At 40.2% G+C, this 20028-nt stretch overlaps 1 protein-coding gene across 1 annotated transcript in view; it reads right to left on the reverse strand.

The window, feature by feature from the left end:
• Window positions 1-213: 213 nt before the first annotated feature.
• The window catches only part of LOC139457843 (probable E3 ubiquitin-protein ligase HERC1), a 63163-nt gene continuing 43348 nt past the window's right edge, over window positions 214-20028 (reverse strand). The window contains exons 53-78 of the mRNA XM_071239194.1: window positions 19368-19570; window positions 18834-19037; window positions 18243-18367; window positions 16993-17195; window positions 14968-15076; window positions 14066-14248; window positions 13271-13369; window positions 12937-13110; window positions 12546-12681; window positions 11702-11850; window positions 11225-11416; window positions 10731-10869; window positions 9946-10127; window positions 7977-8132; window positions 7192-7417; window positions 6148-6392; window positions 5775-6005; window positions 5405-5571; window positions 4888-5053; window positions 4323-4399; window positions 3986-4157; window positions 3607-3687; window positions 2380-2532; window positions 1553-1686; window positions 1019-1190; window positions 214-846 (exon numbers count right to left, since the gene is read on the reverse strand). Coding sequence (XP_071095295.1) covers window positions 658-846; window positions 1019-1190; window positions 1553-1686; window positions 2380-2532; window positions 3607-3687; window positions 3986-4157; window positions 4323-4399; window positions 4888-5053; window positions 5405-5571; window positions 5775-6005; window positions 6148-6392; window positions 7192-7417; window positions 7977-8132; window positions 9946-10127; window positions 10731-10869; window positions 11225-11416; window positions 11702-11850; window positions 12546-12681; window positions 12937-13110; window positions 13271-13369; window positions 14066-14248; window positions 14968-15076; window positions 16993-17195; window positions 18243-18367; window positions 18834-19037; window positions 19368-19570 — 4267 coding nt within the window. The 3' untranslated portion in view covers window positions 214-657. The remainder of the gene's footprint in view (window positions 847-1018; window positions 1191-1552; window positions 1687-2379; window positions 2533-3606; window positions 3688-3985; window positions 4158-4322; window positions 4400-4887; window positions 5054-5404; window positions 5572-5774; window positions 6006-6147; window positions 6393-7191; window positions 7418-7976; window positions 8133-9945; window positions 10128-10730; window positions 10870-11224; window positions 11417-11701; window positions 11851-12545; window positions 12682-12936; window positions 13111-13270; window positions 13370-14065; window positions 14249-14967; window positions 15077-16992; window positions 17196-18242; window positions 18368-18833; window positions 19038-19367; window positions 19571-20028) is intronic.

The raw sequence follows: 20028 nt of genomic DNA on the forward strand, positions 1-20028 counted from the left end.
AAAATATCTTGTTGCTGCATGAGATTACAATCATTTATTCTCAAAAGTCTTCTAATTGGAGTCAACATCAGACTGAACATATAATCTGGCAGTGATTTCAAACTGACTGCCAAGTAACAGCCAGATGAAATGAATATTGCACATAATTGTCAGTCTCGACGAAAACACATAACTAATACTGGTAAACATCTTCATACAATCTTAGAATCATTAGAACATTTATTGCTTCAGGTTCATTCTGAAGTTTCCAATAAAAGTGTATATCATTTTAGTGATGGAATCAACAAGACATCACTATAACTGAATCTTTGACTATAGCTGGGTTTCATGATGTACTCTGATCAGATCTAAATAACAGTATTCATAATATAATATTGCAAGTTTGATCTAGAGGGATTAACTTGCAAAATGGCGGAGCAAGATACTCTAGTCTTGATATTAAAGGACCACAATCTGTATGAATGAGAATGGGTTTACACCACTTTTAGCAATATTCAAGCTCTATCACGGTAGGGGACACCAGAAATGGGCTTCACACATTGTACCCATGTGGGGAATCGAACTTGGGCCTTAGGCCTGACGAGCCAACACTTTAACCAGTAGGCTGCCCTACTGCCCCAATGTATCATGAAACTAAACTGGATGTGGACAATAGCATCAAGCCACATCTTCATCAGACCCAGGTCCAGTGTCAATGTTACGAGCCAACATGTAGTTGTCCATATCAATGGAGCGGCAGTTGTTGATGGCATAGCGGAGTTTCTCCGCCAACATCTCCTGGCTACTGTAGACAGGCAGACGCAACTGGAAGAAACACGTCTGAGAGGTGGGCAGGCTGTCTACTCCCTGCAACAGCAACACAATATTATATACAAGTCTTCAGTCAATACTTACAAAAGGTCTACACATCACCCAGAGAATAGATGGATGGATGAATTGCTTACAAAATAGCATCTTTTGTTACAAGAGATATCACACGAATGACTCCGCATCACGTCAGGGTAAGCAAGACACTCACCCTATCCGAGGTCATGATCTGGAAGCGCTGTGTTATATCAGCAGGGTTTGTTGGAAGACGACTGCGTCCAGATATAAAGCGGAGAAACTGGATCCTCTCTTCATTGGTGAAGGCCTCAAGAACTTCCCAGAACCATCGAATGATAATGTGACACTCATCTATTCCTCTATACCTGATACCCAAAATAGAACAGAGTGAGAAAGTGAGTAGCGAGCGAGCAAGCAGGAATGGTTCTATGCCAATTTTACTTCTAAAAAAGGCTTCACATATTGTAACTATGAGGGGAATTGGACCTGGGTCTTCGGCGTGACAACTGAACACAAACCACTAGACCACCCCACTGCCCCAGAAACATCTTACAGAACATCAAATGGTTTCTTAGGCTTGGGCTTTCATAATAGCAATCATTTCACCTGAAGATAACATCTTCATCGGCATGAATTAGTTTTCATGACATTACACATAACACATTTGAAAACATTTAGAAGAGAACTCTAATTTTGTATGTTATTAATTATGTTTTGCAGTCCAGACCTGACAACTTTGCGCAGCACATCAATAGACACTTCTGCTGTCCCACAAACAAACTGCTCCAGTGTCTGAGCTGTCAGTAGAGATATCAGTGGGACTGGGATGATCCATGACATGCCTTCTCTTATTGCTGCAGCCTGTGCAATATTAACAACATGCATACTTGGCATGACATTTCCACAAACAAATCTCACATGTGGAACAACCCTTCATTTAATGTATTTGATTTTGGATAGGTTCCAAAGTATAGAATTCAACACACCTGCTACTCTGAAGCAGTTTACTCTGTCAGTTTATACAGGTATCATCCGTGAGGTATTACTTTACCTTCATTATAATTATTTATTGCAATAAACATACCTACATAAGCTAATAATAACAGTCTGTGCCAAAATATTTTGAGTCAACAATCCTTAACATGGCTCTAAACATATATTTTGTACATTCTAGTGTTATCATATGGACACTAGACTGAACAGAATTTTACTAGACACAGGCTTCAGACTAGTGGTTAAAGTCACAGACTGTAATAATTCTTTAATTTTTATTTAAACAACATCCTAAAATATATATGCAAGAACGTTTTTCATTCATTTCTGGTTTTAGACAAAATGTTACAATTATGACTTCTAAGTTATAGGTAGCATATTTTTCAAGCGTCATACTGCCTGACAACCATTTATCATGATTGTTTAAGACTGCTATCCTATCATTAAGTGTTAACTAGCACATGATATCCCTGATTATGTTACATAATTTTCTCTCATCTTTACTCTCACTAATTCAAAACCTTGCTATTTTCACTGCTTTCTCTGACCCAGGGTGCTGACCTGTTTGTCCATCTCGTGGAGTCTGTGCTGCATAACACGCTCCACATACTCCTTGCGGTTGTGGAAGTGGAGGGGGATGTTGAAGCCTCCAGTCACCACGGCAACCATTCTTTGATCACAACTCTGACCCTCAAAGCAGTCAATAGGGATGAACTATGAACAAACACAAAATAGCTATTAATACATGAAAAAATGAGTGAGTTTGGCTTAAAACCTCTTTGTACTTATACTATAACTTATGAGTTATAGATGCTGAGACCCCAACTTGCTGTATAGCATAAAAATAGGTATTGCCATGAGTGATTAAGCTAATGGACTGGGAGAGAATTATTTTCATCCATTCAGCGAGAGCGTAACACAAAGCTTGTTGTGAAACCTAGATTTTCCTCGTCGCTGGGTCAAAGAACAGTTTATCGTAACTGTAACATCTTTGATAACATCTTATTTTGAAAGAGGCAGCATCATTGTGTAAAAGAAAGAACACACCATCATATATGTGTTTCTTAGGAGCACATTCTCTAGTGTGCTACTGTTACAATCTTACTTATAAAATCACGAATACTGTTTGTATGCTATATCATCAAAGATACTTCCTCACTTATACAAGTCATTATTGATCCATTCTTCCATGAATTTGGAATTTGTAGATTCTGACTGGTCTGTCAGAGATATCAAATCACAATAACCACCTCTGATTGAAACAAATGATATGATGGCTGCATCACCGTGGAAACTAATATTTATAAAAAAAATACTTCTTTCTCAGGCATCTTCAGTAAGAATATTAAAATAATCACATGTACAATTATGTGTTACAAAATGCAGAGTAGCAGTTACTACAATATTGAAAATTTCACAATAAATTGTAAAACATTGTTGGAGTTAAGACAGTGCCATAAATTGTTTGAAGGCTATTATGAGTTTTCCATAATTCAGATCGGAAACCCAACTCAAAACCCAAGCAGTGCTGCTTCACTCAAAATCTTAAGTAACAAAAAAAAATTCGCATTTAGTTTTGTCACCTGTGATCATATATTCCAAACCGCATGCTAAAGTAGTTGCTTACAAACTACAATAAGAGGTATCTAATCTACAGTGAGGCTTCATCAAATTTCAAAACACTGCATGTTTATAACCTAATTTCCCCAAATGATATAGCCATCATGTTTTCAGGCGTCAGTATCTAGTTGATCTTCATATTGTCGTGCTGATCACTCTTTGTCTCACCTCATGGAAGTTGGTTTCATTGACACCATTCTCATGGATATCCTGGATGCCTCGCAGGCTCTGGATATACAAGTGATCCACCTGTCAAACAAGAGAAACACAGTATTTACTTGCTTCTTTCCTGTTGTTAAACAAAACTCAAAGTCAAACATTTGCTACTGTATTGCTACAGAATGCTATGCTACAGTAATGTACCCTAAACAAATTAATACTACATACAAGAAAACATTACTGGGTATGTAAGGGAATGACATTAAACACCACATCGTGGGTACTTCCCTATTTCCCGTAACAACTTCCCTGACACTTCAGTACAAAACCTAAGATCTATTTCCTTGAGATTTGTAAGGAGAGTCCCACAGCTAGTGACAGTAGCTACCTCCTCCATGTCCTCCACCTTGAGTGGCATGCCAGTAAGTAGCTTCCACACACACGGGGCCAGGTGGAGGTCCAGGGGCTTCTTGGTCCTCACCGCCACCCCGAACAGGATACCCAGGAACCGGAACAGGACCATGTTCTCCTCTGATGCCAAGGAAGGGTTCAGCAGGAACCTAGACATAGCATTCAGCATTGGGTAACTTTGGGCAACTGATAAATTGATGATGAACACATAAAATGTGGGTGAGCAGACCAAGAAAGTGTCGTTTAAAAACTTAAAATAAATAGCTAGAACCACCACTAATTGGCTCAGCCCAGTTTCCCTTCACGTTGGTTACCTGTCTCTGTTGTTTCCAGACTCATTCCTGGCATTTGGTGTTGGGATCAGTAGTGGAACAACTCCAGACTCCAACTCCTATTGGAGAAAGATCAAACTGGGATCAACTTACAATTCAAATGACCTATAACAAACTGACATGCTGCAATATATAAGAAGTCTCTATTTTAATCAAGCTGTCAACAAATCTTTTTATTGTATGAGTAACCTTGACTCATAACATGTATGTATTTAGGCTAATAATTCATAATAACAGGGACAAAAAGAACTGTTTTCTGATGAATAGACAAATCAGAAAATCAAGGCTTGTACCATCACGTATATCAGTAATTCTGATTATCAATGGCAGTCAGTCAAAATCTATTCAAGTGAAGATCCAATCCATGAACCTTATAGTTGCATATGATATAATCAAACACTGACTGTTAATGGCAGTCAGTCATGTCATGAAACATATTCCAAGGACTGTATCTAAATGTTAACATCCCTGACTTCTTCATCATGTGATATTTGTATGGACTACTGCAGATCATTGATCAAGGCAACAACACAACAGATGTCCTCACCATGCACATTTCTGTGATTGTATCATCGAAGACGCCGCCAGCATCATCTGCACCTTCTCCTATCAGCTTCACCTTCCAGGCATGAGCTGGCAGTCGCAGCTCCTCGGGGCGCAGCTTCACCACCTGCTGCGCAATCTGCACATACACGGGACGGCACTTCTTCCCCCTGATGGCAGAATGGTGTTTAGAATCACAGTAAGCAAACAAATAACACATGTTGCCATCATATCACTGTATCATTAGAGAGAGTGAGTTTTATGTGCTTTGAACAGTATTCCAATTACATCACATCGTGTCAGTTTTCTGTGGGAGGAAAGCCCCAAGTGATGCAGGTCTCAGACGTTTACCACTTCCATGACACTCCTGAGCATGGGTACTGTGCTGACAAACCTAGGAACATAATCATGGGAAACCCATGACCATAGGTGTCTGATTTGCCAAAGGGACACAACTCTGCACAGCACTACCCATGCCCCCTGGTTTCATTAAAAACTGTCAAGAGTGTATTTAGAAATACCTTGTTGAGAGTCTCTTCACTGTTATCTGAGGCCTGCATGTGTTGCCGAGGGACATCGTCTTGCCAATAGATCTCACCATGGGCAGGGTGTACACACGAGGCGACAGGATTGGACGAAGTCGGCCATCCATGATGCCAGAAATACCAGCATCAAAACTGTTTAATTCCTTTGAGAAATATAGAAATATATATACATATTTCAAAGAAAAAAAAAGAAAGATATGAAAGTCATATTCAGATATGTACCAAAAGGTAAATCATAAAGGAACATCTAAACTAGTTGAATCAACAAAACAACACAATAATCTGTTATGAAGAATATCAAATATAAGAGCACCAGATAGGAACAGCAGTGCTGTCATGTTTTTACCTGTCTGGGGCAGAGATTATGGAGTTTCCAGGAAGAGTAGACAAGATCTGAGAATCTGTGTAGCACCAGAAGACGAGACTTGATGGCTTCGATAGACATCTCTCTCAGGGATCCATACTGAGGGGGGACAGACTCTGGTGTGCCGAGCTGGAGGGGGGCGGGGGCACCAGGGATACGCTTGGGAGGGGGTGGTGCAGTCCATGCCGCACTGTGAGTCCGACCTGCTGAAATCTACAGAAATGTATAAGGTCAAATGCTTTCTCAAATCTTCTGATAAATAAATAAATAAATACATAAGCAATGCTAAATGTTTAAGAATGTTCCCTGTTTTCCAAATTAATCCTTCATATGCTTATGGAAATGGATAACTCACTTGTCTGATGTTCTTGGTTGCTAGTCCCGATATTTGCTGTGGTTCTCTGATAGAGTTGGTGTGTCCCAGACCAAGCTGTCCATCGGAGTTATTCCCCCATACCCACACTTCACCTTTAGAGGTCAGGGCAATGGTGTGGTCAGAGCCAGTCTGAATATCCGTGACAAAGTGACCACACAAGGCGCTCACACACATAGGTATTGTGTGGTTTCTACACCTTGCATCACTCTGTCCTATCAATCGATCTGTTGGCAAATGATCAATCTGTTACATACAGACAGTTACAGGGATTTACTGGATGCGAAATCCTGCATCCTATTTGCATAAACATTTGAAGAGTGCATCCACTGGGATGAGGAAATTTATTTCAATGTCCTGGACTGCATTTTCATAATTTGATACCACTGAAAAAATCTTTCTCTGTGTAAACAGTTAAAAAATACAATACACAGTCAAAAAATTCATGACCTCAATGCCAGCAGTGCTAGTCCACTGAGATACCATGCCACAGTTTAACATGAATACCCCACTCGGACACAGTATACTGTTGAACCCCGGACCTTCCGCTCTCCGGCCGGACGCTCTACCACTAAACCATGGAGGCTGTTTGTAGTTTGAGACTCCAATCTTATAGTCACTGTGCAGGGACTAGATATGGATTCCTTATAGCTGACACCACTGGCTCTAATAAACATTAGTCATTAGATGACATACCCTCTCAGTTTGAATATTGGAATAAATGGCTTATTGATTGTTTTTCATTTGTTTCTGTGAAAATGACCAGGTCTAACTTGAAAATGTCCCATGAACACCAGTGCATCCCCTTTCTACTGACCATGAGGTTGATGTGTGCAGTGTTGGGACAGAATAATGCCTTGTTGTTATACGGGATCCACCCATTAAACAAATTTGATTAATAACACACATATTTCACCCAAGGAGGTAATTTTTCATCATTAAAGAGCAAGCAGGTTAAGTAGGATTAATCCAGACATTCTATAATCCAATAAACATTCCATAATACATAACAGATGAATATTGCACCTTGGCCCCAGGTGAAGACTGATCCATTCTTGGTGAGAGCCATGGAGAACTGTGCTCCACAAGCCACTTTCTTCACGTTGACACTGTCCAGTGCTTCTATCTTGGTGGGGAGAGACTTGGACAGTGTGTTGCCTAGACCCAGTTTGCCATAATCTCCATCACCGAAGGACCACACTGACATTCCGTCCACAGACACACACAGAGTGTGATTCAGCCCACAAGCAACCTGCACCAGAATAAACAGAAATGTTGGACAGCATTAGCATACTACAGCAAAAGACTATGTGGGTGGGTAAGTTGGGCCGAACACTGCTTTTTCAAAGTATTTTAGTTACTTCATGGCTTCAAACTTGGAAGCCTCATAGCCTCTGTTACTACCATTATCGATCGATATTTTCATGTAAGTAGACTACATACACATTGAATGTGACAGTTAAGGCTTGTAAATAATAACAAACGGCGAAAACATAATGGATATATATTTTTACACTATGAACGGTAAACAACTTGTATCATTGCAATGTGCGAGACAAGGCGAAGATCGTGAGATTGGCCGAGCGCGCTCCCCGCCTGCGCCTCGGTTAAACGGCTCATCGTCTAAAACGCCCACCAATTATTTTGACCCCATTGGTAGCGTTGTAGCGAGGGACCACTGTAGCTAGATTAGAATTTCCACCCTTGGTGCTTAATAAACCTGTAAACTGACTCTTTTTCACTCGCTGCAACAGACTTGACTCAATGCAGTAGCATTGATTACATTTTCTTGCTTCAAAATGCCAACTCACGAAGCCAATGTGGTGTCCCTCTAAAGCTATGACCCTCTCTGGGAGTTTCTTGTTTGACGTAGATCCATGTCCGAGTCTCCCGTAATCACCATTACCAAATGTGAACAGCTTGCCATCTGCAGTTACTACTGCACTGTGCTTAAACCCACAGGCTATCTGAAAAAGTGAAACATTTACTGCTCATTACTTTCTGTTAAATATCACAATCATCTTGTCAACATTTAGCACATCGAATACTTTCACATTCAAGGTGTATACAATTTGTACTTACCGTATATCGCTGTGTATAAGGCGAGTTTTTCGTACCTAAAATGAGGGGGCTAAGAAGGGGGGTCGTCTTATACACGGAGTCGAAGATCTCACATTTTTTTCCACTGACGATGTCAACCGGCGTCCGATAGCCAGCCCAGCATTTGACAATAAAACTTCGCATTTCGTCCTAAATAACTGTTCCAATAACTATTTCCATACATAAACATGAATTGTATCTCTTTTCCTTGAATAAAGTTTAATAATTTCTGCAAATAAAGTTGAAATGACCCTCGCCTCGATGCAGATTGTCAAACCACCTGACACGGTAAAACAATCAACATCCGTGAGTAGAGAGCCGGAAGTACCGGTAAGCATTTGCATATTGCACATGTGACCTAACATGTGATATTTACTGAATGTTGTCAAGGTCCCAAAATGTCATGTTTTTGTCAGGTACATTTCCCTTTGATCATCAAGCACACCAAGTTTTTGGTTTGTTTGTTGTTTAACCCCACACTCAGCAATATTCCAGCTATATGATGGCGGTCTGTAAATAATCGAGCCTGGACCATACATTTCAGTGATTTACATCATTAGCATCGATCTACGCAAATGTGAAACGATGACATGCATCAACCAAGTCAGTGAGCCTGACCACCCGATTCTGTTAGTCGCCTCTTACGTAAGGCACAGTAACCTCTTACGGCAAGCATGGGTTGATGAAGACTTATTCTCTACCCGGATCTTCATGGGTCAAACACCCCAAGATTTAACAGTAACAGTAAACCTATTTCAAAAGCATGTCAATGTGTATATCTTTGCAAAAAGAACTGAAATGTACATCATGACAATCATTCAGAAACAAACTAAAAACAGTAAGCTTCTTTATTCGCTTACAAGTCTTAAAGAACACTTTGTTGATTACAAATTGCAAAACCATTGTTATGAAGATTACTAAAAATTTGGAAAATAATGTGTCATGAATTGATGCAAGTAGCCTTTGGAGTTTAAAGACAAACAATAACACCAAGACTGTAGACGGAAATATCCATGATATAGTAGTTCGATTGAATAATATTATCACAAACTTAACTTCAACTGCTTGACAGATGATCTAACTTAAAAGGCAGGAAAAATAAGACATTTTAAAAGACATAGGTCTGGTCACCAATGAAGTTTGTAACTTGAATAAGAGCAATCCTTGAACGACGTATAAGAACATTGTGATATGAATGACTTTTCATCGTTAACTCCAGCTTGTTAACGGTGTTAGAATCTACATTGAAACGTCGCTATTCGCAACAAACCAGAAGTTGCTACCCATAAAATTGTACGTATTTCTTATGGGCGAGATTTGTTTTGCTTGTAATTGAAAGATTATTTGACAGGCCTACCAAAGACTCTGTCATAGATGGAAGTCAACTGTCTTAACTAATTGATGAACTTGTGTAGACAAACTGGACACTTGACAGTGTGAAGCACTACGTCTAGCTCTCAGTCAGATTGCTCATTGTGAGATTTGTTACATGTCATTAATTCTGCCCATGCACAGCGAACCTGACATGACAAGTAACTACAATTTATCAAGACAAAAAAGTGTCACTTTAGGCTAAAAAAAACCAAACATCCTCAAATATTCCAAGTCCAATGTTAGTTAAATACTGTATTCCATGATCTACAGTATTCAAGTTTCTTCTTCAAAGTGTTTGTGTTTTACCTGCACCACCTCCTCAGCCTGAAGAGCCTCTATCTGTCGTGGCCTCTTCTGTCGGTCACTGTTACCATGGCCCAGTTTACCATAGTCACCATCACCCCAACTGAACACTTCCCCACTCTCTGTCAGAGCCAGGCTGTGACCATCAGACCCAACTGATGAGGCCAGAAGCATCGTCACAAACCCTGCAACGAGAAACAGTCTGATATAAGACTGAAATATACCACACCAATACCTATTTACATAATTCACAAAACTTGGGTGATGTCAGCTGTATTTCAATGTAGATTTCAACAGCCTATCATGTCCATCATAAGAAATAAACAAGCAAACAAACACAAATATGTTTTCAAAACAGTGTCTATCAGCCAAACAAGTTTTCTCCTGTTCTTTACAAACTCGAAAACATTTTCAAAACAGTGTCTTTTAGCCCAACAATTTTTCTCCTGTTCTTTTCTTTAGATATTACTCATTACATACACACTGCCATCGGCCAAGTTTACTTGACCAAAAAATATTGTTGGACTCAGTCTTCAGAAAAGATAAAGAGGCTAAAGTCAGCACTAATGACAAACTGAAATACCATGTTCCCAGTGGTTCTAACAGCAATTCGGACTGTCCAATACTTAGTAATATATAGTTATTGGGATCAACTCAAGTTAAGCATGAGAAACATGGGATGTGGGTACCAGTACTTCCTGCAAGAATGGGAAAACAATGTTCAAAACCATTTATATTCAAGAGAGGAGTACCCCAAACAGGTACTGAGACCAGTGATGTAGTTGTACCTTGCAATGCTGAGATGATGGTGAGTGTGTGGGTGTCATCCGAGTTGCCCTGTCCCAGGCGGCCGTAGCTTCCCTCCCCACATGCTAGCACTGTCCCATTGGCCTGGATGGCAAAGGTGCAGTTCTGACCACAAACAATCTGCAAATAACAAATTCATGTTAATTTGTGAATATTATCTCACTTGTTAAGAGATAAAGTTTCTTTAAGGAGTAAAGAACAAAACAACTCTGACTATTGTAAACATTCAATTTTCATTCAAGATTCACTTTCATCAGAGAAGAGATTCAGAGTGAGGCTGAACTCCACCGGTCACTAACTGAAAAAGCAGTTTAGAATAACATGTTATCAATGTCCACATGCTGATATATGCCTATTGATGTGTAGTGAAAAGCCTGAGCAGTATAAAGTTTGGATAAATATCAGACACAAATGAATACTACCTTAAAGTGCAAAGAGCAGGTAAGCTTCGAAACTGTGTATTTGTAATACTTACTTGCTGAGCACATGAGAATGATGGCACTTTTGCTGGGGAGAGACAAGACCTCCCTGCCTCACACATCTGTCCATGTCGTCCACTTCCCCAGGTGAACACCTCACACCGCCCACCCACTTGCCAGTCTTCAGGACGGTGGGTCACCCAGGACATAATTTGACTATCCTTGTTCAGGTCCCATTGTGTGTTGTCCTGCATGCCCAACAGATCATACAGAGTTAATCACAATAACATTTGATGAGCCTCAAGAGCGCTTTACAAATTTTGTTTTTCTTTGTAACTAAGATGTTATTGCTGAAGCTGTGATAAACTTGTCATAACCTGGAAAGTACTAACCCCACACTGAAAACATGGTAATTACCCTGGTGAAACATTCTTGCACCCAGAGGATCTCAAGTGACCAGAACATTACAGAGGCTACACCATGATAGACAATGTGTAGATGAAATGTGGCTTCACTATTAAAACAGTACTCACATAACCAAGACAATATGAGTCTTCAGTGTCTCTTTTAAGTATTTTGAAGGTTTCCGGGATTGGCTTCCTGCTAGCAAGGGCAGCTGATGTTTTGAGGGTGGTGGAATACGTGAGAAGCCATTGCCATTCTGACACAAGGTTGTTGTGGGCTGTGGAACACAAGTTAGGAACACTGGTAACAGGAAACAATAGACACAACTTGTGGACAAGGCAAATAGACAGGAATATTGTTAACCTAATAATTAGGCTTTAATATCCAATATAAGAACAATTAAAGACACATCTGCATCAATTATACATTCAATCAATGCATTATTGAGTGAATGGTCGTTTTAAGCTGTTTTCAGCAATGTCCCAGTAATGTCATGGTAGGGGACCCAAGAACTGGCTTCACATATAGTACCAATGTGAGGAATTGAATCTTAGTCTTCAGCATGACCAGTGAATGGTGTAACCGCTAGCTTACAAATTCTTTACTGAAAACAAGACAGGTTTAAACAGCCGTCAGCATCTCCTCTAGCACACTGCTCAAACCCAAAGACAATACTGCCTCTTCTTAGGAGACCAAAAGCCATTATCGAGAGCTTCTCAGATTCAAACTAACAACAAGCATATTCTCAAAGCAAAGGACACAACGTGAGGCACATATGACCATGACCAAAAATGGATCGGCAAAGGAAATAACCCATCTTGTCAGTGATTTTGGGATGAGGAATTTTAAATTGTACAGTGCATCTTGGCCTCAAAGGGTGGTATGGACGATGAATGTACATGAAGTTTGCAAAAATGTCGAGTTGTCTTGGGACCCAGATCATTCAGCTATTTTCTCCCAAGTTATTCCTACCTGTTTCCTGTGTGTAGTGATGTAGTGGCTGTGGGGAGAAGCACAGAGCCTTGTCGAGGGACAGCCCGACAGAGAGGGAGGCAAGACACTGGAGGTACAGGCTATGGATGAGCTGGTCGCCGGACAGGATCACAGGCTGAAACACATACGTCATACCGACTTCTAGGCAATATAGTTCAGTACTGCAGCAGTAACATGACTGACACAACAAGAACAGATGCACACACTGTACACACATCCAGGAATTGAACCCCATTTTCTCGTGTGACAAACTGGGATTAACTACTGGCCTATATCACAAATCTAAAGAACATAAACAGCTCATGAAGTGAAATCATACAAAAATTGCAACATCTTTTTCAAATTAGTTTTTGAGTTCAATGCATACTACCTTTTCATGGAGGTACTGTTCCTGAAGCATGCTTGGTAGTCTTTGGAGCATTCCACGGAAACATGGTGCCTGGTGCAACCCTGTGATGCCTCGCAGTTTGAGAGCGCGACGAGCCACACCGACGACACGATTCTTCGTGAACAACTCTGGGGTATAGTGGATGTTACTTATATCCTGATAAAGAGATGCAATAAACCGATTAATCCCGCTGCTGATACACACATGACAACATCCTAGTGGTACATCACAGTGTGATATTGACTGCTACCTGATAATCATTACCGTAACTGTTGACTACTACGAATCTCATAGAGTGTCTATGAATGTGTCTGACCTTGGACCTGCTGAAGCACACCGCAAGACTGCGATCAGCAACCCATGAGATACTCTTCACCATACCACTTCCTGTCTGAGTCTGCAGCAAGCAGCCATCCTACAATACAAACGTCCAATATCAAAGTGGATAATTTCTTAAACAAATTAGGAAACTAGGGATGGGACGAGTCCAAATTCATTTGCCAGGTACCCAAACCCTAGTATTACCTGACCCTTACCGGGTACTCGCTGTAGGTATCGATTTGGGTACAAAATGTCTGATTGAGAATTGTTTTACCAGAGCCCTTGCAAAAACTACTTAGATACATGCATAAAATGTTCTGATCAGGTATACAATGAAGTTGACAGAAGCTTTATCTTTACTCAAACATATAAAAGTGAGAAGGAATGAGTGCATACTCATAAAGAAATGTGAACATATAGCTTGTAGTGTAACCATGGAGTTTGATTGTGTTTGTCATATAAACAATATATCATGTAACTAACCACGGGTCTGGGTAGTCCTGTGGGTACCCGGGTACTACTCAGGACCCACCCGGAGTCAAACAAATCAAACAATCACACAGATCCATGTGACAAAAAGGGAACATAGTTAGTTAAATATAGTATCAGGGAACCTGACTTTTTGTGTTTTTTGTTTGAACTTGCCCCCAAAATAACACATTGGCAAACTATCAAAACCTCTAATGACTTTACACATACATTTGGCATGGTAGATTGGTTCAGGCAAGTGGTCTATTGACTAATATTCATTTGTAGTATATGAAACATTACTACCGTGAAAGCAAACTACCTGAAGAGACCAAATGTTCACCCATCCCTTGCCACAACCACTGGCTATCATGAGACCATTGGAGCTGAAAGTGATGGCGGTGACCCCAGTGAGGTGCCCCATCAGCACCTGGCAGGGCTTCAAGGGGGCATGAGGCTGTGTGTCCTGGCTCTCCTCTCTGCTGTCGCTTGAACTGGAGGAAAACTGAAACACAGGAATATCAGAAATTCACATTATTTCGTGAACAAAAAATGGGAAGCTAATTGCTACTCTTTTGGGCCCAGCACCAATGGTCCAAGCTTTGGTTGCCATCATTCTGGTTGTGAGGTAACAGGTTGTGTTGGTTTGGCTATTATAACTGGGTTGTGAAAAATCAACAGTATCATAATATAGTAACACAAATGTACCACAACACAAACACACAAACTCTTGATGCTTGTCTCTTCTACTTATCGGTAACAAGAAGGACAGATTGAAACAAAAGAAACTGATGTCAGCTGAATATTGTATGAATGTGTACACCAAAAACATGTCCTATCATTAAAATTAGTGGCCCGTGAAGATCCAGGGTAGAATAGGTCTTCAGCAACCCAAGCTTGCTGTAAAAGGCAACTAATGGGATCGGGTGGTCATGCTCGCTGACTTGGTTGATGCATGTCATCGTATCCCAATTGCGTGGATCGATGCTCATGTTGTCAATCGCTGGATTGTCTGGTCCAGACTTGATTACTTACAGACCGCCATCATATAGCTGGAATATTGTTGAGTGCGGCTTTAAACAACAAACAAACATTAAAATAAGTTTATTGTTCCAAAGTAGTTTTATGACATTAGCTACTGCGCCAGGTCTTCAGGTATAGGTAACACACGAAGTTCATATGAAACGAACCCAAGTAAAGATACAACATCAAAGCATCCAATACCTCATGTCTGTCTGTTGTGTGATGTTTTACAGCGAAGGGCGAGATGTGGACCTCCACGTTGGACGGCTGGGGGATTTCCCACAGATAGACACCTCCATCCTCACACCCACTAGCATAACAACACAACAGAATAAATCAATGGCGGTCTCAACATGAAATTTACCAGTCAGGTTTCACAATGTACATTGTGAAAGTGATATATGTTACAATATGTAACTTGTGTGCATGTAAAAATATTAGTATGAGATTTATTATTCTGTTTTTGCTACAAATTTATATGTATAACAAAGAAGTTGATATCCATAATAATACTCCTTGTCATGTTAACACCCAACTTCTAAATGCCTTTGTAATTGGCACCCAATGACAGCAGAACAATATAGATTTATGGCAAAGGTTAGATGTTTACTGCAGCAGTTTTATAACTACTCATCCAACATTACATTTATCCCAACAAAAAAATAGAAGAAACAAGCATGAAATACTCACATCCCCCGCCAATATGACATGTTGGGTGCGAGCAATGCATTAGCTCCTGAGAACTATGTTCACTGGGCCTTTTTGTAAAGAAAAATACTATGTTTTTCAAGATCTGCTCCGGAAACGAGGACTACTGCCATTTTCAGTCTAAATCAAAGTCGTTGCCATGGAAACTCGAAAAATAAGTTTTAAAAAAAATCCCAAAATATCAAAAGGCACCAGTTCACCACTAGACCTATCTATGTGCCAAGTATGGTGAAGAAATATGGTACAGATTTCAAGATCTGCTCTGGGAACGAGGACTACTGCCATTTTCAGTCTAAATCAAAGTCGTTGCCATGGAAACTCGAAAAATAACTTTTTTTAAAATCCCAAACTATCAAAAGGCACCAGTTCACCACTAGATCTATCTATGTGCCAAGTATGGTGAAGAAATATGGTGCGGTTTTCAAGATCTGCTCCGGAAACGAGGACTACTGCCATTTTTAGTCTAAATCAAAGTCGTTGCCATGGAAACTCGAAAAATAATTTTTTTTAAAATCCCAAAATATCAAAAGGCACCTGTTTACCACTAGATCTATCTGTGTACCATGTTTGGTGAAGAAATATGGTACGGTTTTCAAGATCTGCTCCGGAAACGAGGACTACTGCCATTTTCAGTCTAAATCAAAGTCGTTGCCATGGAAACTCGAAAAATAACTTTTTTTAAATCCCAAACTATCAAAAGGCACCAGTTCACCACTAGAGCTATCTATGTGCCAAGTTTGGTGAAGAAATATGGTACAGTTTTCAAGATCTGCTCTGGAAGCAAAATGTGACGGCCGGACGGAAGGACGGAAGGACGGAAGGACGGACAGACAGCAACCATTCCTATATCCCCCTTCCACTTCGTGGCAGGGGATAAAAATAAATGGTCTTGATGCACGATGTTGGAGTTGACTAAACCTTACCAGATACAATGTACTTGAGAGCAACAACTGACGATTCCCTACCCAGGGTAGGCTTATATACCTGACATGTGGACCATGTGACAAGGAAAATGGACACAGTCAATGATCATGTTCCTTACATCTCGGCCTTCCATTATGGCTTCCACCTAGCCGAGCATGCAAGGAGCGTGACATTGTCACATCTTCCAAGTCACTGCGCCCGCATGGGCATAGGCTTCTACAATATATGACCATAAAGGTAGGTACTACATCAGCCGCCCCTACAAACTCCCCATACCATAACCCACCCAAACTGTGTTTATAAATACATGTATATCAATTTACCAAACAAATCCTGAGTCGACCACACCTATGAAGACTCTTATGTTTGAAAAAGACATTTTGATATATCAAAAGTTTATGACATTCATTCCTTGCTACCAGAGATTTATCACAAATATAGTTAGTACACTGCCTTTCAGATGATTACTATTCTGAACGCCCATGTCAATACAAATGAACATGTTTATCCTGACCACTTCACTGGATACTGTCAATGCTAAATGGGTTCTGCTGACTATACTAATGCTGACAGGTTCAGTATGCAAGCCCTCACCCTGCTATAAGCAGCCTTTTGTTGTCCCCAGTCCCCAGGGTAGAGCACCACTCTATAGAGCACAGAGAGGAGGGGTGGGTCAGACTCCACATACAGGTGAGCCCTTCACCACTTGTCTTCCACACCTTCAAGTTACGTTCACTCAGAGCACATGTTGCCAGCACATGACCTGTAGGGTCCCACTTCATCACAAGCACAGATTTCTGAAAGAAACATCATTCAGTCAAAGTAGTTGTCTTCATGGATTATTCAGAATGTTTTCTAAACATCAAAACTAGTAAATTAACCATGTTAGTCCTGCCTTCTTGGAGGTTCTGTTAGGAATATCTACACATATAAACACACATACAGTTACTATTCAGAATTTATGTGACCAACCATGAGAGGCCATGAAGAAATACAATGTGGGCATCAAGTGTGCAGCTATAACGCCCGGCGAGACTCATGTTGAAGAATTAAGGCTGAAGATGTGGCTCAGTCCATATGGGTGAAAAATCCCATTTTGACTTCTCAGTATATTTTTAACCTACAGTATCTTTGGAACACAAAAGTAAAATTTACACCCTTAAATTCATATGTATTACAGAGACACAAGGCATAAACATTTAAACATATTTTCTGCAAAGTTCCATTTTTAGACTGTTTATATGCAATAACTGCAGTTTTTAGACACAGTGTCTGATTAATTGAAAGTAGACATGTATGTTGAAATGTTTTGAAATAATGTTTTATTACCTCACAAACTGTAGAGTCTGCTGCACACATGGTAAATCTTTCTTTAAGATGTTATAGGGCTATTGTATCCCAGAAGCCATACGGTCCCTTTTCTCCTGGTGAGTCACATAAACTAAACTTAACAATTTCACTGTGAATTGTGTCATCCAGATTAACAAGGTTCCACTGTATGATTGGGGCATTATCAGCTGTGTGCGAATGTTCCGACTGAATACAACTATTGTCACTACTTACCCAAGTTGTAAATTCTGTTAATATTACAGCTTTTGCTTGCATTTGATAAATGTTGTAGAAATAAGATTACAAATGGTAGTATTCTGTAGCCATTGTCCATTACAACATAATATTAACTTTATAATATTAAATGTGTCAAAACACTGTTGTCATAATGTGCAAAACTTCAGCAATAAACAACTGTTTTGCCCAGGATGAGGACTTCGCACATTAAGTCTTTCACAAGAGGTTGCCTTCATTTCACTATATGGTACATTTTGCCTAACTAAACAAAGGAGTACCTGATGTGCTTCAGTATTGAGTGGCTGTTCAAATTCGGCCTGACTACACAAAGACACCATTCCATCACTGTAGCCCACAGCAAACCTCCGATCTTCATTGAACCATGCTATTTGAGTCACGGATACTGAAACATACACATTTTCAGAGAACAATCACGATGTTACTCTCTTAATGACTTCTATCAAACGTAATGTTTGTCTTTTAAATATAATATTCCAGCTATATACTGTAGTGACTAATCAAGTCTCGACCTGACAATCCAATGATTGATATTGAGAGCAACAATCCACACTGTTGGGGTACAATGACATGTAATCAACCAAGTCACAGAGTCTGACCACCCAACCTATTTGTCTGACTCTTATGAACAGGCATGGATTGCCGGGCACCAATTCTAACCTGAATCCCCAAAGGGTTGAAATGTAACGGATCAAATATGAATAAGTTTTAAAATTTGGTTTTTACATCAAATGAAAAAGAGAAGACTGCATCTTTGACCATCATTTACTAATAAACTTTGTCCACTGCTTGGCATGGTTTCTAGGATCCTCTCACACCTCCAGTGACTACTCATGTACAAGGCTGCATACCATTTCTCCTATAGCAGTGTTCCAGCTCCTGTCTACGGTAGCTGGAGCTGTCAAGGGTCTGTATGCTGGCCAGCGACCCATCTAGTCGTCCCACCAACAAAACATCTGTGGACAGCCCCAGCTGGCCATCAAACATCCCTTTAGACAATGGCCAGGTGAGGGCCGTCACCCAGTGAGGCTGGATGTCCAGGTAACCTTTCCCACCTTCATAGTGACAGAAATCATACCATATTACACAAACATAAAACACAAAACTGTACAAATGTCAAAATTATTTGACAAAAAGTCAAAATCTTGCAAGGTGTAGAGACATAATAACCATATTTGCCATAATATGAACCCCATTTTTATAAATTCCCCCACCCCAAACTTCTAGAATAAATGCAAATTTTTAAAAGCACCTGTGCTTAGGCTAAACCCTTACATGATATCTCATATAATTTCATATGTAACAGTGATGTGTCTGTGACTGCAGAAGGAATCAAGTTCGATTTCATCTGTAAAAATAATTTGGTCTGATATCATGACCCTCACCTCCAATGATCCAGATATTGATCATGTTGTCCATACATGCTGCAATCATTTTCCCCGAGCTACTCCAGCACACATTAGACATGGGGCTGTTGTCCAGGTCCACTACCGACACATCCTCCCCTTGGTTGAAGATGCAGGTCTGCTGCAGGAACTGATGGGTCTTGTTGGGCAGACTCCACACCCGCACCGTGCCATCATATGCACTGTTAGAACACACAACAGCTGATGGTTCAGTCTATGTATCACCAATATAAATGTTGACTTCAAATACTATCATTAAGGTAAATTGATGTGTAAGTTTTAAGGACACAAAAGATGTATTTAACATCCGTCACCCTTGATACTGTATTATCACAACTAAACATTTAAACAAGCATTGTGATCTTGGTGAGTGAACATTGTTTAACTGAAGTCAGTAGTATTCCAGGTCAGTCAAACCAATGGTTAATTATGTGAGCAAGGATCCATGCTGTTGGTTGGTTGGTTTGTTGTTTAACGCCGCACTCAGCGATATTCCAGCTATATGACGGCGGTCTGTAAATAATCCAGTGATTAATATCATGAGCATCAATCCACGCAATTGGGATCAATGACATGCATCAACCAAGTCAGCGAGCCTGACCACCAGGTCCCATTAGTCGCCTTTTACGACAAGCATAGT

The sequence above is a fragment of the Haliotis cracherodii genome, unplaced genomic scaffold (assembly GCF_022045235.1).
Source record: "Haliotis cracherodii isolate W230 unplaced genomic scaffold, xgHalCrac1.p SCAF_1, whole genome shotgun sequence".
Classification (NCBI taxonomy): domain Eukaryota; kingdom Metazoa; phylum Mollusca; class Gastropoda; order Lepetellida; family Haliotidae; genus Haliotis; species Haliotis cracherodii.